Genomic DNA, 20,642 nt, shown 5'->3' on the forward strand with positions numbered 1-20,642 from the left:
GACTGTGTGATGCATTTATCTGGTACCACCGCTGCAGTATGAATTTCATTTGTTTATCCTGGTTTGCCAAATTTATTAAAAAAAAAAAAAAAAAAAAAAGTATTTGCTTTACCAAACCACTTAATACGGTGGCCCTGAAGTGCAAAACTCAAGCAAATAAAATGTAAGCAACAAACAAAAAGTGAGCGACTTACATCAAACACAAAGACAGCGACATGCAAACACATTGCAAAACGGAAATAACCTTGACAAGGGAAATGGCACGGTGCTGGTGTGGGATTGAGGAACATTCACTCAGTTACTGTGGTCCGGAGACAGCGCGCTTCACTTTCTGCGCTTCTTGGTATGTTTTGTTTTTAAATAATAAATATATTCAACACTTTGTTCAGCCATGTATCCTAACTTGTGTTAGCATTAGTTTGTATGAAATATCTGTGCAGTTACTTAGGGGTGTGTTACGAGGGTGGAGGTATCAGGAAATGCACCTTAACAACCACACTCTTGGTCCTGTGTCTGTTAAAGATATCAAATGTATTCAAATTAGGTCCAGGTTTTCACACACAAATATATATGGTTTAATATCTCTCTCTCTCTATCTATCATTATCTCACTGTAACATCAAAGCATTCCCAAATTATTCAGCAAATACCCCAAAGATGACGATTTACAGGTAAGCTGAAACAGGGTTAAGGAGGCTGTGTGGTCCAGTGGTTAAAGAAAAGGGCTTGTAACCAGGAGGTCCCCGGTTCAAATCCCACCTCAGCCACTGACTCATTGTGTGACCCTGAGCAAGTCACTTCACCTCCTTGTGCTCCGTCTTTCGGGTGAGACGTAGTTGTAAGTGACTCTGCAGCTGATGCATAGTTCACACACCCTAGTCTCTGTAAGTCACCTTGGATAAAGGCGTCTGCTAAATAAACAAATAATGTAAAACAGTCTAATACTATCGTGACTTTGCTGTCCAGCGCCACAGTAATTGAGTGAATGTTCCTCCAATCACAGATCTGCGAGTAGATTCCCGCCACTCTCTAGCACCCTCCCACTTGAGCTGACGGTTCCATTTCACTTTTCAAACGCGTTTCCGGTTTGGAAGTTGTTTGCGAGTTGCTGTCTTGTGCATGTTTTTTATAAATCGGTACATTTTTATTTGTAAATCGCTCTTTTTTATTTGCTTGTGTTTTGCACGTCAGGGCCACGCACCGCACGGTAGCGACTGAGCCCTCGTTCATTTCTCTGGGGTTGACCGGCGCACCCTAACCGCTCCCAGCGGGGGTCAAACAGACCTCACTTACCAGAGACTGATTAATAAGTGTTTTATATGTAGGGATGAAACGAGAGGGATGCAGTATTGTTTTAGTTCAATGATATGCACACACTGGCAACTGGGAGAGATGTCAATCCGTTATGAAAAAGCGTGGTGTTTTATTTAATGATGTAAAGCGTTTTGTAACCGAGCCCATCTTTGCGGCGATTCTGATATGAAATGCTGGGTTGTGTGCTGCGGGCAGCAGCGCGCTCGGTGTGACTGTATTATATTGATAATAGCAGTACCTGACATTGCTGCCGGTCTTTCATTTCCTTTGTTCAGGCTGCAGGGATGTGAAACATTTCACAGCATCGTTTCCGCGCGCTCCCCACATCACTGGAGTTGCACTTTTGTTTGATTGGGTAGAAAGCCAAGGATCTAGGTCTGGATTAAGAGTGATCAGGAGACTGAAAACGTGAGACAGAGGCCTTTATCCGAAGCGACTTACAGAGTCTAGGGTGTGTGAACTATGCATCAGCTGCAGAGTCACTTACAACTACGTCTCACCCGAAAGACGGAGCACAAGGAGGTGAAGTGACTTGCTCAGGGTCACACAATGAGTCAGTGGCTGAGGTGGGATTTGAACCGGGGACCTGCTGGTTACAAGCCCTTTTCTTTAACCACTGGACCCACAGTCTAAAGTTCTCATGTTTTTTTGTTTAAATTAAACTTTTGCATGATTTGCCAATCCAGCCTCTATTGCAAAGCGGCCCAGAGAGATGCATGAAAAAAAAAGTTTACAATGACAAATTAGCAAGTTCGAATTCATTTTAATTAACCGGATGTGGTGCCTTTAACCGGAGGCGTGGCCGCACATGCCCGGTGCAGCTTGCGCATGCTCTGTAGAGCAGACCCCGCCCCCGTGGGGCCGCCATGACCGCGCGTGCGCCTTGGCAGCGCGCGGAGGGGGTCGTTGCAGCTTTAAGAAGCTCGCGGCTGAGGGGATTTAACGAAACAGACGAGAGATCGGTTATTTACACACACAAAAATATATATATATAATAAAAAGACAATTAAATTAAGAAAAGACGCTTTAAAAACCCCTCATAATATAAGCGGCGGTCCACCGGTGTGGTGGTATATTATTATTATTATTATTATTATAAAAATAGTGAAACATTGTTTTAAAGGCGTCTTGTTTGTTTTTTTTGTTTTGTTTTTAAAATACATATTTATGCCCGAAGATGATATAAGCGGCTGCGCGAAGAAGGGGAAGTTGGGCTGAGTATATATTTTCGCTTGTTTTAAAAGAAATCCCGTAATTTGTGTATTATTGTGGAGTGTGGGGAGCCAATATGGCGGAGCATGAGGAGGCGGAACCCAAGTGTATTGGGGTAAGGTATTCTGTGTTTATTAAAGCGGCGAGTGAGCGATTTAAATTGTGTGTGTGTGTGTGTGTGTGTGTTTAATTGATTCCCCAGTAGTTAGACGCGGGAGTCCCTTGGTATGCGAGGCGAGTTAGGGTACCGCTGGACAGTCTGTCTAAAGACTGAGGCGGGTAAGGGGGTGACGGCCTGACCGTGAGGCGAGGAGGCGAGGGAGGAGGATAGGATGTGTTATTGTTTGTGTGAAATGCATGGTCAACCTGCTGCAGAAAACTCACTGTTATATGTATGTGACCAGGTCTATGTGAAACTGTTTGCATCGAAACGAGAAGGTTTTGATGATTGCTTGAAAATGCAAAATCGAAAGTACGATCTGCTTTTTTTTTCTTTTTTTAAACATGTGAGAAATACTTTCTGGAAAAGTCGTTAATTCAGTAAGTGCATCGTGACGGGGCTACATCAGTGTAGTTTTTGTTGAATCAGAACTAATCCGCAGGTCTGATCGCGTTGTTTAGGTTGTGCCCTGCACGATCAATTGCACATTGCACGCATGAGGTTTTTAATACAAAACACAGCGAGTGAGTGTGATGGGTTTCTTGAAGTGCGTGCCTCGTGATATGTATCTCTGCTGTTATTAACTTCATGAACACACAGTTAGGTGAAATGAATCAATACATCACTGCAGAGCACTGGATAATATGCGGCCAAATGCAACCCCAGCGAATCCGGTATGCGTGCAACACAGTTTTCCCATTGAAGCGTGTTTGAGTGCAGCACACGTTTTTACACAGAACCTATAATACACATGCCCTAAGGCCATCACTAACTAAATACATCTAAACAACTGAGTTACACATCTCTCCCTTTTGAATTGCATCGAATTCTGTTGAGTTTTACTTAGTCTGACGAATTGTATTTAGTTTGACTCCTCTCGGTCTTCACTTTTCATAAGTTCTGATTCAGTGAAACGTTTCAGTTAGGCTGGTGGATCATCCGGCTTGTTTCTCAGAAGAAACTAAATCAAGTAGACCAGCGCTGGTCTGCTTCACTTGGTTTCTTGTGGGTTCAGCTTGCACAGGAATACAGAGACATGCCTTTGACAGTAGATTAGTAGTTGATGAGAGCTCTCCTCTTATAAAAGGCTGCAGTAAATAAATTCACTGTTTTTCTTTGCAGAATGAGGAGAAAGCACGCAATGTGTTTGGCGGCAGCACAGAAAGAAGTAGGTATCCTTTCAAATGGTACGAGTTAAGATATGACTGTTTCCTCATGTTTAAGGATAAAGAAGGAAAGAAAGCATTAAGAAACAAGGCTGGCTTTGTAACTCTGCATGTTTAGATATGTTATTGACGTGATCAGGAGTCTGAGCAGGGTTAGGAACTCGCACTCCTGCTCATTTCAATAACAGACTTCATCGAGGGGTGCTTCTGAAACCCAGGGCTGCTGTGAGTTTCAGGCTCTTCCCTGTTGTTGTTTTTGCTGCCAGCTGCAGTTGATTCTGTTTGCTTTGATACAAACAGGCGCTGGGGTGGAAATGGAGACAGAGTCACCCGAGGAATATTCTGCTAAAACGCCGGGGAGCAAAAAGGACAATAAAACTACTGCTGCCTTCGGGGGGCTCAGGATAATCCCACCCTTGGACGAGGGGGAGGGGGATGGAGACCCCTTCGGGAACGGAGACGAACTGGCAGGCATTCCTGTGGTGGGGAGCGACAGCGAGGGAGAATTCGGGGGTGCTCTGGGAGACGAGGACGACGATAACAGCGACGTTCCGCATGGATTCAAGTCTCCCATCGTCTCCCTGCGTTCCCAGGGTGAGGAGGAGGAGGAGGGAGAGGAAGAAGAGGAGGAGGAAGAGGAGGCAGGGAAAGCCAGTCCTGGGAGTGGGGAGCCCAGCTTTGAAGCCACAGTTGCTGCAGTCACAGCAGAGAGAAGCGAGGATGAGCAGAGTCCTGGAGGGGAGTTGGGGCAGCGGGGTGTGGAGGGCATGGTGTGGAGCTCTGTCCCGGGGGCAGGACTCAGCCCGGTCAGCGAGGATGAGCTAGGGCACAGGACCCCGGCACAGGAGGAGGCCAGTGGAGCGGGTTCGAGAGGGAGCGAGACCCAGAGCAACAAGGCCCCGGCTGCAGCAGGTGAGGGCTCTCCGTGCAGCAGTATGTTGAGCAGGGCAACGCTGTATTCTGCTCACTTCGGTTAAGACACAACGCCAGGTTCTTTTATGTCTATTAAAAATCCTCTGCTGGATATGCGCTTGTGGGTTTATCTTGTATTCAGGGACCGTTGTTTTGAGTTTCAATCCGTTTCATTTTATTACTGTTATTAATAATTATTTTTTTTATAGAAGGTAGTTAGTTGCTGTTTTGTCAAGTGTTTTAATTTTATTATTTTATTATGAAGACAGTACCACTATTTGAACTCGTGCCTGAGAATGACAGTGAGGTTTTTACCTGTGTTCTCAGGGATGGCAGTGAGACTCCTATTGCATAGCTGTTTCACCTATTCCAGGTTTTACCATGCACTTCATCAGCCTCTGTGTACAGAAAACAAGCAGAGGTCTGTCTGTCTTTAAACTCGTAGTAAAACCAGGAATGGATCAAACATGGTGTTGTGTTTGGTGTTCCAGGACAAGAGAACGGGAGGAGGCTGGAGTCGCCTGTGTCGATGCGTCCGGACACTGCATACCGGGTGAGTGGGTTCAGTACGTCGTTCTCTCTGAGCGAACACAGGAACACAGTGCATAATCCTCAGGAACTCTGCCCCCCGGGTGTCTTCAGAAATGAATCATGAGATCATCAGTACATTTCTCTCATTTTATGTTCATACTGTATCTTTGAACTTTTCTTGATATATATATTGAAGTGTTTTCCGTTGACTCAGGCTTATTAAAGAGCTTGTACACATTCCACGTGCAAGTCCTTGCGTGTGTGTGGTGTATTGAAATCCCTGGTGTGTCCGGCAGGAGCCCCACAGTGAGGCTGCGAGGGCCCCCCTGGTCCCGGAGCTTCAGATCAAGGACGAGCCCGTGGACGAGGAGTACGACAAGGCGCTGGCGCCCCAGACCGGCCTCATTGACAACATCAAAGATGAGCCGGACAACGCAGAGGAGTACAACCAGAAGCAGCCGCAGCCCCAGACTCACGAGGAGCTGAAGATCAGCGCCGTGTTCTCTGTCAGCGGCAACCCTGCAGGTGAGGAGAGCCCCTCTTACTAACTGGACCCGACGTGTTATACAAGTGAGGGTTCTGAATATGTGAAAGGCAAATACAAACTCAGCAGTAATTACTAATCATATCTTCTCTCAGCCTCCCTTTCTGTGTTCGTATCGGTACGTACGACAGCGTTTCTAAAGGACTGTAAGAAACAGGTATTGTGCAGAATGTTCCCCGCTCTCAATTGCAATGCATTAATCACCCCTCTCCAGGTCCCCAGTACACCTCGGGAGGTGTTGCAGCTTCTGCCCCGGTGAGGATCGTCCCGGGGCCCCTGGTAGCGAAACCCCTCCTCCCCAGCCCTGCCCCGGCCCCGGCCCCTGCTCCAGCCCCTGCCCAGGCTGTCAGGGTGTCCTGCTCGGGGTGCAAGAAGGTCCTGCAGAAGGGCCAGACTGCCTACCAGCGCAAGGGCTCCACCCAGCTCTTCTGCTCCACGCTTTGCCTGACCGGCTACAACGTGCCCCCTCTCAAACCCCTGATCCAGAAGACGTGCCACTACTGCCTGAAGTAAGAGCTGCGGCACGGAGGCCCTGCGCTGTTATTATTACTACTACCATTATTATGACTTCTTTGTGTTTATTATTATTATTATTATTATTATTATTATTATTATTATTATTGCAGTACTAAAGGGCTCCCTCTTTGTAAGGCAGCCCTTAATTCAGCTTTACCAGAGACCTGATTGTTGAAACCCCTGACACTTACCTGGTCATTGCAATAATACACCTAAACAAGGAGCACTTCTGAAAGCCAGGACAGGGTGCAGCAGCAGGGCTAGTGCAAGTTTCAAACCGCGTGCAACACTTTCTTCACAGAGAGATTCCCAACCCGAAGGACGTGATCTGTGCTCCGGTGGACAGTGTGGGGACGGTGAAGGATTTCTGCAGCCAGGCCTGCCTCACTCCGTTCCACTTCAAGAGGAAAGCCGTGGTGCCGATGTCGGCGCCCAGCGAGGGCAGGATCATCAAGTGCAGCATGTGTCAGATGAGAGCCCTGGTGCGTACCTCCCATACCTCCCGACTGCCCTGTGCTTTCTGATCGTTCTGTTATATCTGTCACCCCCCCCGCCCTTTATACTGTGGAACAGGTTGTAAGACAGCATTGTCCTGGCTCCTGTTTGCCCCATAATGCTGTTCCATGTGTCGTGACCTGTTCACTTGTATTGATCTGAGAGTGACGGGCGAGCTAATGAGTGAGTGAATGGAGAGAGGGAGAGAGGGATACTCAAACTGCTTTCTTGTGCACTGACAGGACATGCAGAGTCAACAGACAGGGGCCCTGCAGGTGAGTTGAGAAGAATACAATAATATTAAAATAGAAATGTGTACAAATATTAAAGAATGTTTTTAAAAGTCTAGGAAACATTATTGATCTTAACTGTTTAAGGAGATTCACTTTGGGTAAGTAATATAAATATATTTGAAACAAAACCCATCTGTGTGAAATAATTTGATCTGGTTATTTTGGTGAATGTCATATTTCATGCTGTGTGTTTTCTCCCGGTATACATCATGAACTGACATTGATTATTGTACAACACCTGGAATGAATAAACTTGTTTGTGAGACGAAAATAAACGGACACTTTTCCAGTTGGCTTTCTTTTTTAAATGATGATTGTAATTGCTGTCTGTGCGCGTGTGTCTCGTTTTCAGATCCGCCACGAAGTGAACTACCAGAACGTGGTGCACAAGCTGTGCAGCGACTTGTGCTTCTCGAGGTTCAGAGCCGCCAACAACCTGACGATGAACTGCTGTGAGCACTGCGGGGCGTACTGCTACAGCGGGACGGGCCAGTGCAGCGTGCTGCAGATCGAGGGCCAGGCCAAGAAGTTCTGCAGCTCCACCTGCCTCACCACGTACAAGCAGGTAGACTGACACGCGCCATCAATCACGTGCAGGACTGACAGACCCGTCAGAACCAGCTGATCAATCTGACAAACCCGTCAGAACCAGCTGATCAATCTGACAGACCCTTCAGAACCAGCTGATCAATCTGACAGACCCGTCAGAACCAGCTGATTAATCTGACAGACCCGTCAGAAGCAGCTGATCAATCTGACAGACCCTTCAGAACCAGCTGATCAATCTGACAGACCCGTCAGAACCAGCTGATCAATCGCGTGCAGGACTGACAAACCCTTCACAGGGATTGATAGGTGTTTTGTCAATATGTGATTTTTGTAATTGAATGTATTGTTGTTATTCTTCTTGTTGAATGTGTTATTCTTATTGAATGTGGATTTGTCTCCCTGCAGAAGTGTGCGAAGGTGACCTCCTGCACTGTGTGCCGCTCTCTGCGCTCCTCGGCTGAGATGGTGGAGAGCACGAACGCCCAGGGGAAGACGGAGCTGTTCTGCTCGGTGCACTGCCTCTCTGCGTACAGCGTGCAGTCCATCTCCACTTCAGGTACCGCAGCGCTAAAATAAAAGAAAGGGCTTGAAACTCACACTCCCCTCAGTGAAGTCTATTATTATTATTAATAATGAAATGATCAGGAGCCAGGAGTTTGAGCAGGGTTACAAACTCACACTAGCCCTGCTGCTGCTGCTCCCAGTCCTGGGGTTCAGAACTTCCCTGTTCAGGTGTATTATTGAAACAGACTCTCCTGTGAGGTCTGTAGGTTTAAATAATGTGCGTAATTGAAGGTAGTTCTGAAGGCCATGATTGGGTGCAGCAGGGCTAGCCAGGATTTCAAGCCATGGTGTTTTCTTCCACAGTGACTGCTAAGAGATTGAATGACCGTTGCCAGAAAGAAATGGTGACTTGCATTGTGGGATGGGTTGCTAGTTGAATTGTTTTGCGCGTATTTGTAAAGATCACACAGCAGTGTGTGATGTCAGTGCTCTTGTGTTGCTTCTTTCCTCAGGCATTCATGTTCAGTGTAACAGCTGCAAAACCTCCGCTGTTCCTCAGTATCATTTAGCCATGTCTGACGGGAGCATTCGCAACTTCTGCAGCTACAACTGTGTGGTCAACTTCCAGGTGAGGTCTGCTGTGTGTTTCTCCTTCTCCCTTCTGATAAATGAGAAATGATTGTGCAGCACAAACATACCAGCGCTGTGAACAGGCCCTCGTGATCCCCGCTCCTCCTCGTGTGGTTTGGACTGCAGTAAGCTGAGACTGGGGTGATGCGATTTCAGCTTTTCCAGCAACTTTTGTGATTCGGAAGTCGCTGGAAAAGTGGGCAAGTTTGAAAAGTATCTAACTTCTGTGTTCATTCCATTTTAATAATTAGCTACAGCATTCTGGCGTCCGCCTTCTTCAGATAGCACGGTAGAAATAGCCAGGTAGACTGCTGCTGCTGTTTAATTTTATCGATTTCACTTTTTTTCTTCATGAAGTATTTGCTCCTCTCCTTCCCTAGAACACATTCAGCAAGCCCTCTGGCCAGGCCTCCTCAGTGGTGCCCCTGACTCAGGGCCAGGTGATCGTCAGCATGCCCTCCTCCTCCTCTTCCTCCTCTTCACTGGTCAGCACCACAAGCTCCACGGCCAGCACTGGGCTGGCGCTGGCGGCACAGCCGGTCACTCCGGGGAGCGTGGCCAGCTCTCCGGTGCAGAGGCTGGCGGGACAGAGCCAGCAGCAGACACAGACACCGACACCGACACAGGCACAGGCACAGGCACAGGCACAGGCACAGGCACAGGCTCCCCTCTCCCGCACCACCGGCATACCCAAGCTCAGCTGCCAGCACTGCCACAGACTCTTCCTGTCCAAACCGGAGCTCCTCCAATTCAAGGTACATTCCACTCCTGCGCAGTTTCAAAGGGGTAATATGTTCAAGCTCAGAAGTCTGTACGTGTTTTTGTTTTCAGTTGAAACGTTTAGTAAGTTTGACCCTGTTGCTAGCGGCTCTTTTGTTCGGTAAACCCTTCCTCTCGAGGAGAGTAACTCTCCCTCCTCCCTCCTCAGGACCGCATGCTGGTGTTCTGTGGGAAGATGTGCTTCGACGAGTTCAAGAAGGTCAGCTTTGTGATGGCGAGGTGCGAGTACTGCAAGATCGAGAAGATCGTGAAGGAGACCATCAAATTCAACAAGCAGGGCCGCTCCTTCTGCAGCGAAGGTGAGGTAGCGTTTAACACTGTGTCAGCGCTATCGGAAATGTGCTCCTCAGGGCTGGAAACAACACTCCTGTTGCACAGCAGGTTGATCCCTTCCTGGTTTTGCTAGGAGTTTAATAAGACACACTCAAGCTCGTTGCATGCACACTGTGTCCAATCTAGCACGTAGCAGTAAAACCAGGAATGGCTGAAACTGCTGAGCAGTAGGAGTCTTCATTTCCGTCGCTGCGATATGAAAAATACATGTTACAGTTTTTAAACGTTTTTCTGAAAGGCTAGCAACGTGCGCCAGGTCAGTGCTCCTGTGTTAATGATGGTGTGAGTTTCCGCGTTCCCATTTTTGTATCCGATTCACGCGCTGTGATTGGCTTGTGGTTAAAAAAAACACGCAGTACCTAGACCATTTACAATGGGACATGTACGGCAGTCAAGGCTTTGCCACTATGAAAAAAAAACAAAGACGATCAGTGATTGGACGGCCAAGATATAACAAGCAAATGGTAAATAGCAGCGGTAACTTTTTCATTCAATTTTTAATAAAGGAAATGGCAACACAAAAAAGACCACGGCTGAATTGACAAAGGTTCAAAGAGGATTACACCAAGAATTATACATTCATAAAAAAGTAAGATATCAGAACATCATGCTTACTCTGAGTACTGCAGAAGCATGGGGGAATAAATGATATTGATGAACACGTCAGAACCTTGAAACACGAGAGAAATTCACGGGGAGCTCAGGAAACTAGATCATTGGATTGTTTTTTTAAAACGGATGGCGAAAATGACGCGATTAAAGCGGAGACTCTTTTTACGAACTTCATTTTATAGCACAATTTACTTCATTTTAAAGGCCCACTTGTGAAAGTGGCTTTTCCTGATAGTAAAATTGCTTCCAAATATGGCTGTGCGAGGAGCAAAACGACAGCAATCGTTGAAACTTTAGCATATCTTTCAGCTACTGAACAGGCCTCGGTTTTGAAAAGTAATTTTTTTGCCATTGCAACCGACAGCAGCAGTGACATCGAGACTCAGTTGTACCCAGTTGTAATACGTTACTTCAGTGAAGAAATTGGCAAAGTGGCAACGCAGTTGCTTGCTTTATCATCATGCGAGGGTATATCTTTAAGACTGTGGATACAGTATTGAAGTCATTTGAAATACCGTGGAAAAAGTGTGTTGCATTTGGAGCAGATAATGCAGCTGTAATGCTTGGTGTACATAAAGGTGTAGCTGCCTATGTAAAAATGGAGAACAATTCTGTCCATGTACAGGGTTGTCCCTGTCATTTAATTCACATTGCTGCCCAGTCGACTGCAAAGAGATTGCTAGCAAGAATCGACAAACTCTTGATTGACATATATTACTATCTAGACAAAAGTGGCAAGCGGCACAAGCACTTGAAACAGTGCCAGGACTTGTGTGGCACCGAAGCAAGAAAGATTCTGAAACGTGAACACCAGGTTTGTGCTTAAGAATAACTTGTATGTGTATATGTGAAAAGTACTGTACGTTAAGTCCCTGTCTACACACACAAACCGCTTCCTAGAAAAGCATTCTAATTAATCCAGGTCAGAGCGACCATACTAAATACTGTTTCTGATTTTAATGCGTCGATTAAAATAGTTTGGTTGTAGTTCCTAGCAGCGCAGTGTAATACCATACGTACCATTTGATTTTATTTAAATAACAGAGATGTCTTGCCTTTTCCATGAATTACTGTAGGTGGCTCAGCCTAAATTTATTGTTTATGTACTTCCCTGTACATAAACAATAAATAATCTGTACTGTGAAAAATGTATGCTGAATCTCCTTGTCTACTGTTTTTTGAAAAGCTGTAATTTGAGTCACGGTTACTGGGGCACAGACATAAAACTATGATTTTAATAAAACCTGTATTTTTATGACAATTAAATATTTAGCTCTGAGTTACATTTCTGTCTTAAGCATTATATTGTTGGATATTGATTGATTTTCTCCTTAAGTGCATGAAGTGGGCGTGGTTAGGATATGCTAGGGTTTGCTAGGGTTTTCTTGATGCTTCGTTCACCAGGTGCTAGGATTTCCATTTTCAAATGTTGGCATCTCTGAAAAATGATGCCAGGTTTAAATTTCAACTAACTTCAACCCTTTAAAAAAAATCTGTCCAGCACCGTGATGTTGCACCCCCAGGACCCTACACTGAAGCTCGGCTCCCCTCCTGCTGTAACGCCCCCTGTTCTTGTGTTGCAGGCTGCAAGCTGCTTTATAAGCACGACCTGGCTAAGCGCTGGGGCGCTCACTGCCGCTCCTGCACCTACTGCGGCAGCGCCTCCCAGAGAGTGGTGCAGAATCACTTTGCAGGGAAGCTGGAGGAGTTCTGCAGTGAGGAGTGCATGTCCCTCTACACCGTCCTCTTCTACCAGGTGAGGGGCGCATAGCGCTAAAAAGACCACCCCAGTGTTCAACGCTGCAGTCCTGTTTTGCTTCCATTGAAGGTGAATTTACATTGTCTCTGTGCAGTTTGACCCCTCTGTGTGTCTGAGCAGTTCTCACCCCTCTCTGTGCAGTTTGATCCCTCTCTGTGCAGTTCTCACCCCTCTCTGTGCCTGTGCAGTTTGACCCCTCTGGGTCTCTGTGCAGTTTCACCCCTCTCTGTGGGTCTCTGTGCAGTTTCACCCCTCTCTGTGGGTCTCTGTTCAGTTTGAACCCTCTCTGTGGGTCTCTGTGCAGTTTGACCCCTCTCTGTGCAGTTCTCACCCCTCTCTGTGTCTGTGCAGTTTGACCCCTCTGTGGGTCTCTGTGCAGTTTGACCCCTCTGTGGGTCTCTGTGCAGTTTGACCCCTCTGTGGGTCTCTGTGCAGTTTGACCCCTCTGTGGGTCTCTGTGCAGTTTGACCCCCCTCCCCTGTGCGTCTCTCTGCAGATGGCGAAGTGTTACGCGTGCAAGCGGCAGGGCAAGCTGATCGAGTCTGTGAAGTGGCACGGAGAGATGAAGCATTTCTGTAACCTGCAGTGTCTCCTGGTCTTCTGCAGCCAGCACAGCTCAGCAGAGGCCTCTGGCAACACAGGTGCAGTAAACACACAGTCCTCTCACCGTCCCTCCGTTTACAAGCCAGGGTACAGTCTGCACCCGCTTACTGTGGAAACGGAGAAAGCAACTTAACAGAACCAGAAATAAGAGTCATAATACAGAAAAGAATTACATTCAAATACAAAACCATTTGTTTTCTGGAAGGCTTGTATAATAATGAAGGGTGCAAACTCTGAACTGTGCTTATTTAAAATAAATAAACTCTTAACTGATTCATGCTGATTTAAGGTACCATCAGTACTTCTCGTAAGTAGTTTAATGAATAATATTTTAAGAAATAATACCAATCCAAATAAAACACCCATTGTTTTTTTGTTTTTTTTTCCTCAGAGTGATGAAGTGTTAATACTGACATGTTGTTTTTATATTTTCCCCTCCTCTCCACAGTGAATGCAGTTGGTGTCCCCCTTATTGCCCCAGTGCCTGGCCCTCTTGCTCCCCAGCTCCCTTCTGCCCTGCCCTCCCTGCCCCTCTCACCCCCCGGACACAAGGAGGCCACGCCAGTGATCGCCAGTGTGGTGTCTCTGGCGAGCGCGCCGGCCACTCAGCCCTGCGTGGACTCCACCGCAGCGCTGCAGGGTAGGAGCACTGCTACTGGGGCTGTTCACTGACAGCGCTCGCTGGCAACATTCACACAGTAGGTGCAGTCGACCCCGTCTCTGTGCCCTGATACATGCCTGCTTGTTTATTTTAACAGGAGCTGTCCCTCCCGTGCAAGCCAAGATCATCGAACATGTAAGTTTGTTTTAGTCCTAGTAAAACCTGGAATGGGTGAAACTGCTATGCAATAGGAGTCCTTTTTTTTTTTTTTACTCCCTGTATTAGTTTCAGGAAAGCGGTTTCTGGTTTCACCTGTGTGTGTTTTTCACCTGCAGGCCAGCACTCAGACCGATGCCCTGAAGCTGCCCCCCGCGGCGCCCCCGCGCATCCTGAAGAACAAAGCGCTGCTCTGCAAGCCCATCAGCCAGACCAAGGCCACCTCCTGCAGACCACACACCCAGAGCAAGGAGTGCCAGACAGGTAGCGTGCGGGGCTCCGGCGGGGCGCTTTCAAGCTGCTAGAAGCCTGCATCGCTTCATTTCTGACTTGCTCAAGGGGTTGTCAAACAGAAGGACAGGGTGCTGTCGACGATGCCGTGCTCCTCAGCGTCTCTGTGTCCTCTGGTCTCTTACAGAACCCGAGCCGGAGCCGAAGCCAAAGCCGGAGTTCATAGTGCTGCCTATCCCAGTTCCAGTGTTCGTGCCTGTACCTATGAACCTGTACACCCAGTACACACCCTACCCCTTTGGGGTGCCCCTGCCGGTGAGTCCACACACCCGCTGGTCTCCAGGACAGACTGCAGTATCTTAACGGGGTGCCAGGATGCTTGCACAAATGTGCAAAACAAAGGGACCCGAGTTTGTTTTACTTGGATTACTTTACCAAGAACGGAAGAGGGAAGAACTATAGTTACCAACAGGGGACTATAATGCTTTCTCCTCTCAAATTCAATTTTTAAATTGGGGTTCTCTGTCTCTCTCTCCCCATCCCCTCTCCTCCTCCTCTCAGCTGCCAGTGCCCATGTTCATCCCCACCACTCTGGACAGCGCTGCGAAGATCCTGGAGACGATCCAGGACATCAAGGAGAAGATCCCCTCGAACCCCTTTGAGGCGGACCTGCTGCAGATGGCAGAGATGATCGCCGAGGAGGAGGAGGAGAAGGAGAAGCCCGCCTCGCACGGGGGTGAGGGATTGGGCTGGAGTGACAGACTCTGGGAGTCGGCTTGTTTCAGTCTTAGTGAATTGTTTCTCACCGTTGTTTTTGTATGTTGCACGTTTTTTAAAATGTTCTTCTGTAAAGCGCTTTTGAGGAGATTTATTGCGAAAGGCACTATGTAAGAAATAAAGATTTGCTTGCTTGCTGGGTTGAATTGCGCTGGTGTTTTGAGACTTTGTCTTTTGGGGTCCCTGCAGATCAGGGCAGCACGTACAGCGGGGACCTGGAGTCGGAGGCCGTGTCGACCCCGCACAGCTGGGAGGAGGAGCTGAATCACTACACCCTGAGATCCAGCGCCATGCAGGAGCCAGCGCACGAGCTGAAGCAGCTCTCCCGCATGGAGCAGGAGCAGGACATCGAGGCAGACTTCCCCCCGGGTGAGTGAGCAGCACAGACCTCCTCACCCTGCAAACACAGTGTCAGGCTAAATGCATTGAGCAGCACCACAGCGCCTCCTCACCCTGCAAACACAGTGTCAGGCTAAATACATTGAGCAGCACCACAGCGCCTCCTCGCCCTGCAAACACAGTGTCAGGCTAAATACATTGAGCAGCACCACAGCGCCTCCTCGCCCTGCAAACACAGTGTCAGGCTAAATACACTGAGCAGCACCACAGCGCCTCCTCGCCCTGCAAACACAGTGTCAGGCTAAATACACTGAGCAGCACCACAGCGCCTCCTCGCCCTGCAAACACAGTGTCAGGCGAAATACATTGAGCAGCACCACAACGTCTCCTCGCCCTGCAAACACAGTGTCAGGCTAAATACATTGAGCAGCACCACAGCGTCTCCTCGCCCTGCAAACACAGTGTCAGGCTAAATACATTGAGCAGCACCACAGCGCCTCCTCACCCTGCAAACAGTGTCGGGCTAAATACATTGAGCAGCACAGACACCACGGCGTCTTCTCATCGTTGCTTTTCCCCACCAGAGTCGTTGGAGCCGGCTGGGAGGGAGGTGGTCGTGACGCCCAGGCAGCGTGGCCGGAGGAGACCCAGGGATGGGTTCCCACCGCGGAAACGGGTGAGAGCAGGAACACGGGGGCAGGGGATAGACGTGATACACAGCTCGGGAAATAAACAAGCAGCCGAGTCCAGCACACACACACCTTTCAGCTAGTTTACACTGGGGAAGGGACAGCAGTAACCTATGCATTACATTCTGAAACATGCAATACGTTTTTTGTTTTTTTTAAAGATTTCAAGCAGTTTTAAACTACAGTGCACAAGCAGCACAGCCATTTGAAGGCACCATCTGTCAATCCTTTTTGATCCAATAGTCTTCAGTTTTAACAAAATAACAGATCTTTTAGGATGATTGTGGTTTCTGACGCTGCCTGCTTCACTGATTTCTGATTGTCTGCAGGGTCGGAAGCGTGCCTCCGCAGTGGTGTCGTCCGGTCTGTCCCGCAGCTCCATGCCCCCACCCAGCAAACCCCGAAACACGCTCAAGTTCATGTACGGGGTGAACGCCTGGAAGAACTGGGTGCAGTGGAAGAACGCACAGGGGACGGAGGAGCTGAGATTCGGGGGTGAGACAGAGAGACTGGGCAGGGGTGAGACACACAGGGCCATATTCACAGTGGAAAGACAAAACCAAAGCAAACATGCTGCTCAAAAACTGCAAATCATTTCTTGTTAGCTGCAGAATAACATTGGCAAGTAGTTTTACAAACAGCACACCGGGGAAGGTTTGATCAGAAAGTCTACCACTGCTGCCAGGTAGCCAGAACACTCATTTTAATGAACGGCTCCTGATGTTTTTAAAGGGATGGTCACGGGCCATGTCTTGTGAAGTCGGTGCGCGCAGTGTGAGTTTGCATGAACAGTTTCTTCCTCTCCCTCTCTACAGCGCGCCCGATGAAGCCGAAGGAGGACATTCTGAACTGCAGCTCTGCAGAGCTCAGCTACGGGCTGTGTCAGTTCATCAAGGAGCTGCGGAGACCCAGCGGGGAGAAATACACGCCAGACAGCGTCTTCTACCTGTGCCTGGGCATTCAGCAGGTACCTCTCAGTACAGTGTCGTTCACGCTGCGTTCAGCAGGTACCTTTCATTACAGTGTCGTTCACGCTGCGTTCAGCAGGTACCTTTCAGTACAGTGTCTCACACGCTGCGTTCAGCAGGTGCCTCTCAGTACAGTGTCGTTCACGCTGCGTTCAGCAGGTACCTTTCAGTACAGTGTCTCACACGCTGCGTTCAGCAGGTGCCTCTCAGTACAGTGTCGTTCACGCTGCGTTCAGCAGGTGCCTCTCAGTACAGTGTCGTTCACGCTGCGTTCAGCAGGTGCCTCTCAGTACAGTGTTGTTCACGCTGCGTTCAGCAGGTGCCTCTCAGTACAGTGTCGTTCACGCTGTGTTCAGCAGGTGCCTCTCAGTACAGTGTCGTTCACGCTGTGTTCAGCAGTTGGCTGTTCATATAAAACACAATGCAGGCATGATGGCTGCCAGTATGACGGAAAATGTTTTGAATGAACAAATCAAGTTTCAACTTCAGACCAGCAGGCGGCTCCAGTTGACTGTAGAGACTGATTTGAAGACACTCTGTCAAGCCTTTTTGAAGCAATACTATTCATTTTTCCTATACCTCTGTGTCTCTCTCTCTCTCTCTCTCTTTGTGCAGTACCTGTTTGAGAACGGCAGGATAGAGAACATCTTCACAGACCTCTTCTACAGCAAGTTCACCATGGAGATCACCAAGATGCTGAAGAACTGGCAGCCCACAGTCCTCCCCAGCGGTGCGTGTCTGAGGGCAGGCAGGCAGGCAGTCAGGCAGACCCCCCTGCATGTACAGCTCCACACTGTGCTCTCTGCTGTCTGTCTGCTACCACTCATCCCATACAGGGGTTCAGATTATTGTGTTTTGGGGTTTCTCCTCTTTTTTTTAAATGGCGATGCTGGTTCAAAGTGGGATTGTAACAGGTTTGCTGATTGTGTGTGTGTCTCCCGTCTCCCCTCTCCAGGGTACCTGCACTCCCGAGTGGAGGAGGAGTACCTGTGGGAGTGTAAGCAGCTGGGCGCGTACTCCCCGATCGTGCTGCTCAACACGCTGCTCTTCTTCAACACCAAGCTGTTCCAGCTCAGGACTGTCCGGGAGCACCAGCGGCTCTCCTTCGCGCACGTCATGCGCTGCACCAAGGCCCTGAAGCACAACGCCAAGACCACCTACCTGCGCTTCTTCCCCCCGGTGCCCAAGAAGGAGCCCGCGGGTGAGCTCGTCAGCGAGAGGAACCCCGTCCCTAAAACCACTTCACTCAGATGGGCTTTATTGGCATGACCCAGTCTAACAAGCGTTGCCAAAGTTAATGCAGGGAAAGGACAGGGCTGTTCTAATGTTTCTTATATTGGGGCGCCCCCTCTTTTATTTTCGCTACGTGACCTGCACATCCAAAAAATAAAGAAAACATTGAATTAGTGAAGGGCCCTTAATACAGTCAGATATACAATGTAAGAAGTTTGTAGGAAAAAAAGTGCAGGTCGTGAATTATCGATTCATGAAGTCTCGAGAGAGCACTTAACCCCCCCTCTCTCCCCTCAGAGAAGTCCTCTGGTCTGGGCAAGCGGAAGCAGAGCCCGCAGGAGGAGCAGGAAGAGGAGGTGATGGAGATGGCAGAGAACACAGAAAACCCTCTGCGCTGCCCCGTGCGCCTCTACGAGTTCTACCTGTCCAAGTGGTGAGGCAGACCAGTCCCACAACATTTATACACTTTCACAAACTCTCTTATTACCATGTGTGGGGCTGCAGGAGCTACACAGCTCTTCAGTGTGCTCTCGCTGACACAAACTCGCTCTCGCACTCTCAGTGACACACACACACACACACACACACACACACACCTGCCCTGGCACAGTTCTTACAATAAACTCGGTGACCGAGTTTATTGATCTCCTCCCTGTCTCTCCCCAGCTCTGACAGTGTGAAGCAGCGCACGGACGTCTTCTACCTGCAGCCCGAGCGCTCTTGTGTGCCCAACAGTCCGCTCTGGTACTCCTCCCTCGCCATCGACCCCGAGACGCTGGAGACCATGCTCACCAGGATCCTGATGGTGCAGGAGGTGCAGGAGGAGCTGAGGAAGGGCCGTCCGGACAGCCTGAACCACCATTCCCAGGGAGAAGGGTAGCGAGACAGAGAGAGAGGAGTGAGATAGAGAGAGAGGAGTACACTGGGTGAGCAGAGAGGAGGAAGAGATAGGAGGTAGTATTTCACACTTTTATATATAGATATATAGAATACATTATTCCGACCCTGCCAAACCTCACTCTCGTTTTTGCTAATAAAAATAAATAAAAATCAAGTACTCTATAAATGTGAGACAACACAGATGATGGGGGGGGCAGGGGGGGTAAGAAAGGGGTTTAGAACATTTCAAGATCAGCGGTTAGTGTGAGCTGTAGTACAGCTGTGAGACTGGGCTCGCCCACAAAAACACTAAAACCCTGGACTGGAGCGTGAGGACTGCACTGCACAGCCCTGACCAGCAGAGTATTGTGATGACTGCACCTGTACCGGGACTAGAGAAGCCAGATCATCAGTCCTCTCCATAGTCCAGCGCGGTACTGTGCTACTGACAGCATTTCATTCTGTAAACAGGGGGGGGGGGGTTCATAAACAAAGCACCACAGCGGCGTGAAGGGAACCCCTTTGTAAAGAACGTGTGGCTTCCCTTCGGGGTTATTAGTACACAGTCACTGTGGATGGAGTCACATATGCTGTACAGCGTCTCAGCTAGCTGGAATGAAAAGCATTGATGGAGCTCTGTTTGTTTTGTAATCAGGGCAGTACCCCTCCACAGTGAATGTGTTTATTACATTACGTACAATGTTAATGACTCTCCCTGTGTGTGGAGTATCGACACAGCATTTCCACAGTGGTTCTCAACTCCAGTTCCTGCTGCCAGTGACCAGTCCAGGTTTTTGTTTTAACCAGGACCGAATTATAAATACTGTTTTTATTTTATTTTTTAAATGTGTATTTCTCACAACACTACTTCTGAAAGCTCACAGCAGCACTAATTCACTGTTCAATTTATATTTATTCGTTAATCAGGTTCAAATAAAGTTTCACCAAACTGGAAGGGGGGGAAAAAATGAGAACGCTTGTTTGCTGTAGACGCCAGTCACTGGAGTTGAGGTTCAGTCCACTGGGGGTCTCACTGTGAAGCAGTGGAGTTTTATTGTAACAAACCTGTAGGCACTGTGCTCCGACTTTGTGAATTTCATTCTCACTAAATTGTGAATACGGACTAGGATTCTGTCTGCGTTTGTTTTTAATGTTTGTTTTTTTATTATTATTGAATCGATGGCATGTATGCGGGGGAAATAAGTCTCTGTTGATCTTGAAATGAACAGCTGGAGCGGAGTTACGGATGCGTTGACAATGCTGCTGAAAGAAGCCGATTGAAAACAGGAACTTTCTCTTCTGCAATCCGGTTCCTAAAAGAAACCTCCTGCATCTTCTAATAGCTGCAGGTCCTGTACAGTGTGTGTGCAGACGAGAGAGAGAGTATTCAAACACACGATAAGACGCACAAAATAATACCTGATAGCTTCACTAAGCTCCACACTTTGCGGTGGGACTCCAGCAGGGCGTTACTGCAAGATGTTTTAGGCTGGGACGAGGGGACACCCTGCGAAGATGTCCGTTTAATAATGTGCAGAGGGGGGAGACACGCATGTTATAGGACTCTGTGTTTATACTGTGTCTGGGGCTCTTGGTTTTCTGAGCTGCTGTCTCTGCAGTGACACAGGGGTGGCAGTAAAGCTGCAGTGTAAATATTAGGAGTAAGTCCAGTAACAACGAGACCATGGAATCCTGTGTGGATCCTCCCATTGAAACATGTGACCGGGGGGGGGGGAACAAACGTTGTATAGTGTTTTGTTTTTTTTTTCATAAAGAATGCGACACGGGATTATGTAA

The 20,642-nt window shown here is 48.3% G+C and overlaps 1 protein-coding gene across 3 annotated transcripts; it reads left to right on the plus strand.

Annotated features, from left to right (window-relative positions):
* Positions 1-246: 246 nt before the first annotated feature.
* Positions 247-20,157, plus strand: LOC117414034 (zinc finger MYM-type protein 4). 3 transcript variants are annotated; one of them, XM_059000383.1, is made up of 28 exons: positions 247-343; positions 3,808-3,853; positions 4,152-4,763; positions 5,255-5,316; positions 5,591-5,819; positions 6,053-6,347; positions 6,656-6,836; positions 7,092-7,124; positions 7,495-7,707; positions 8,097-8,247; positions 8,708-8,823; positions 9,206-9,580; positions 9,754-9,904; positions 12,134-12,306; positions 12,806-12,950; positions 13,361-13,552; positions 13,671-13,708; positions 13,849-13,993; positions 14,148-14,275; positions 14,522-14,696; positions 14,927-15,106; positions 15,661-15,752; positions 16,095-16,260; positions 16,581-16,732; positions 17,349-17,463; positions 17,689-17,934; positions 18,264-18,399; positions 18,633-20,157. In XM_059000383.1, exons 3-28 carry the CDS (start codon positions 4,166-4,168, stop codon positions 18,844-18,846), a joined length of 4,701 nt encoding a protein of 1,566 aa, XP_058856366.1. In that variant the 5' UTR covers positions 247-343; positions 3,808-3,853; positions 4,152-4,165; the 3' UTR covers positions 18,847-20,157. The 3 variants fall into 3 exon arrangements, with proteins under 3 accessions (XP_058856366.1, XP_058856365.1, XP_058856367.1); XM_059000382.1 differs by lacking the exon at positions 247-343 and adding an exon at positions 1,085-2,640; XM_059000384.1 differs by lacking the exon at positions 247-343 and adding an exon at positions 3,042-3,065.
* The last annotated feature ends 485 nt before the right edge of the window (positions 20,158-20,642 follow it).

This window comes from Acipenser ruthenus, chromosome 25, assembly GCF_902713425.1.
Source record: "Acipenser ruthenus chromosome 25, fAciRut3.2 maternal haplotype, whole genome shotgun sequence".
Taxonomy (NCBI): domain Eukaryota; kingdom Metazoa; phylum Chordata; class Actinopteri; order Acipenseriformes; family Acipenseridae; genus Acipenser; species Acipenser ruthenus.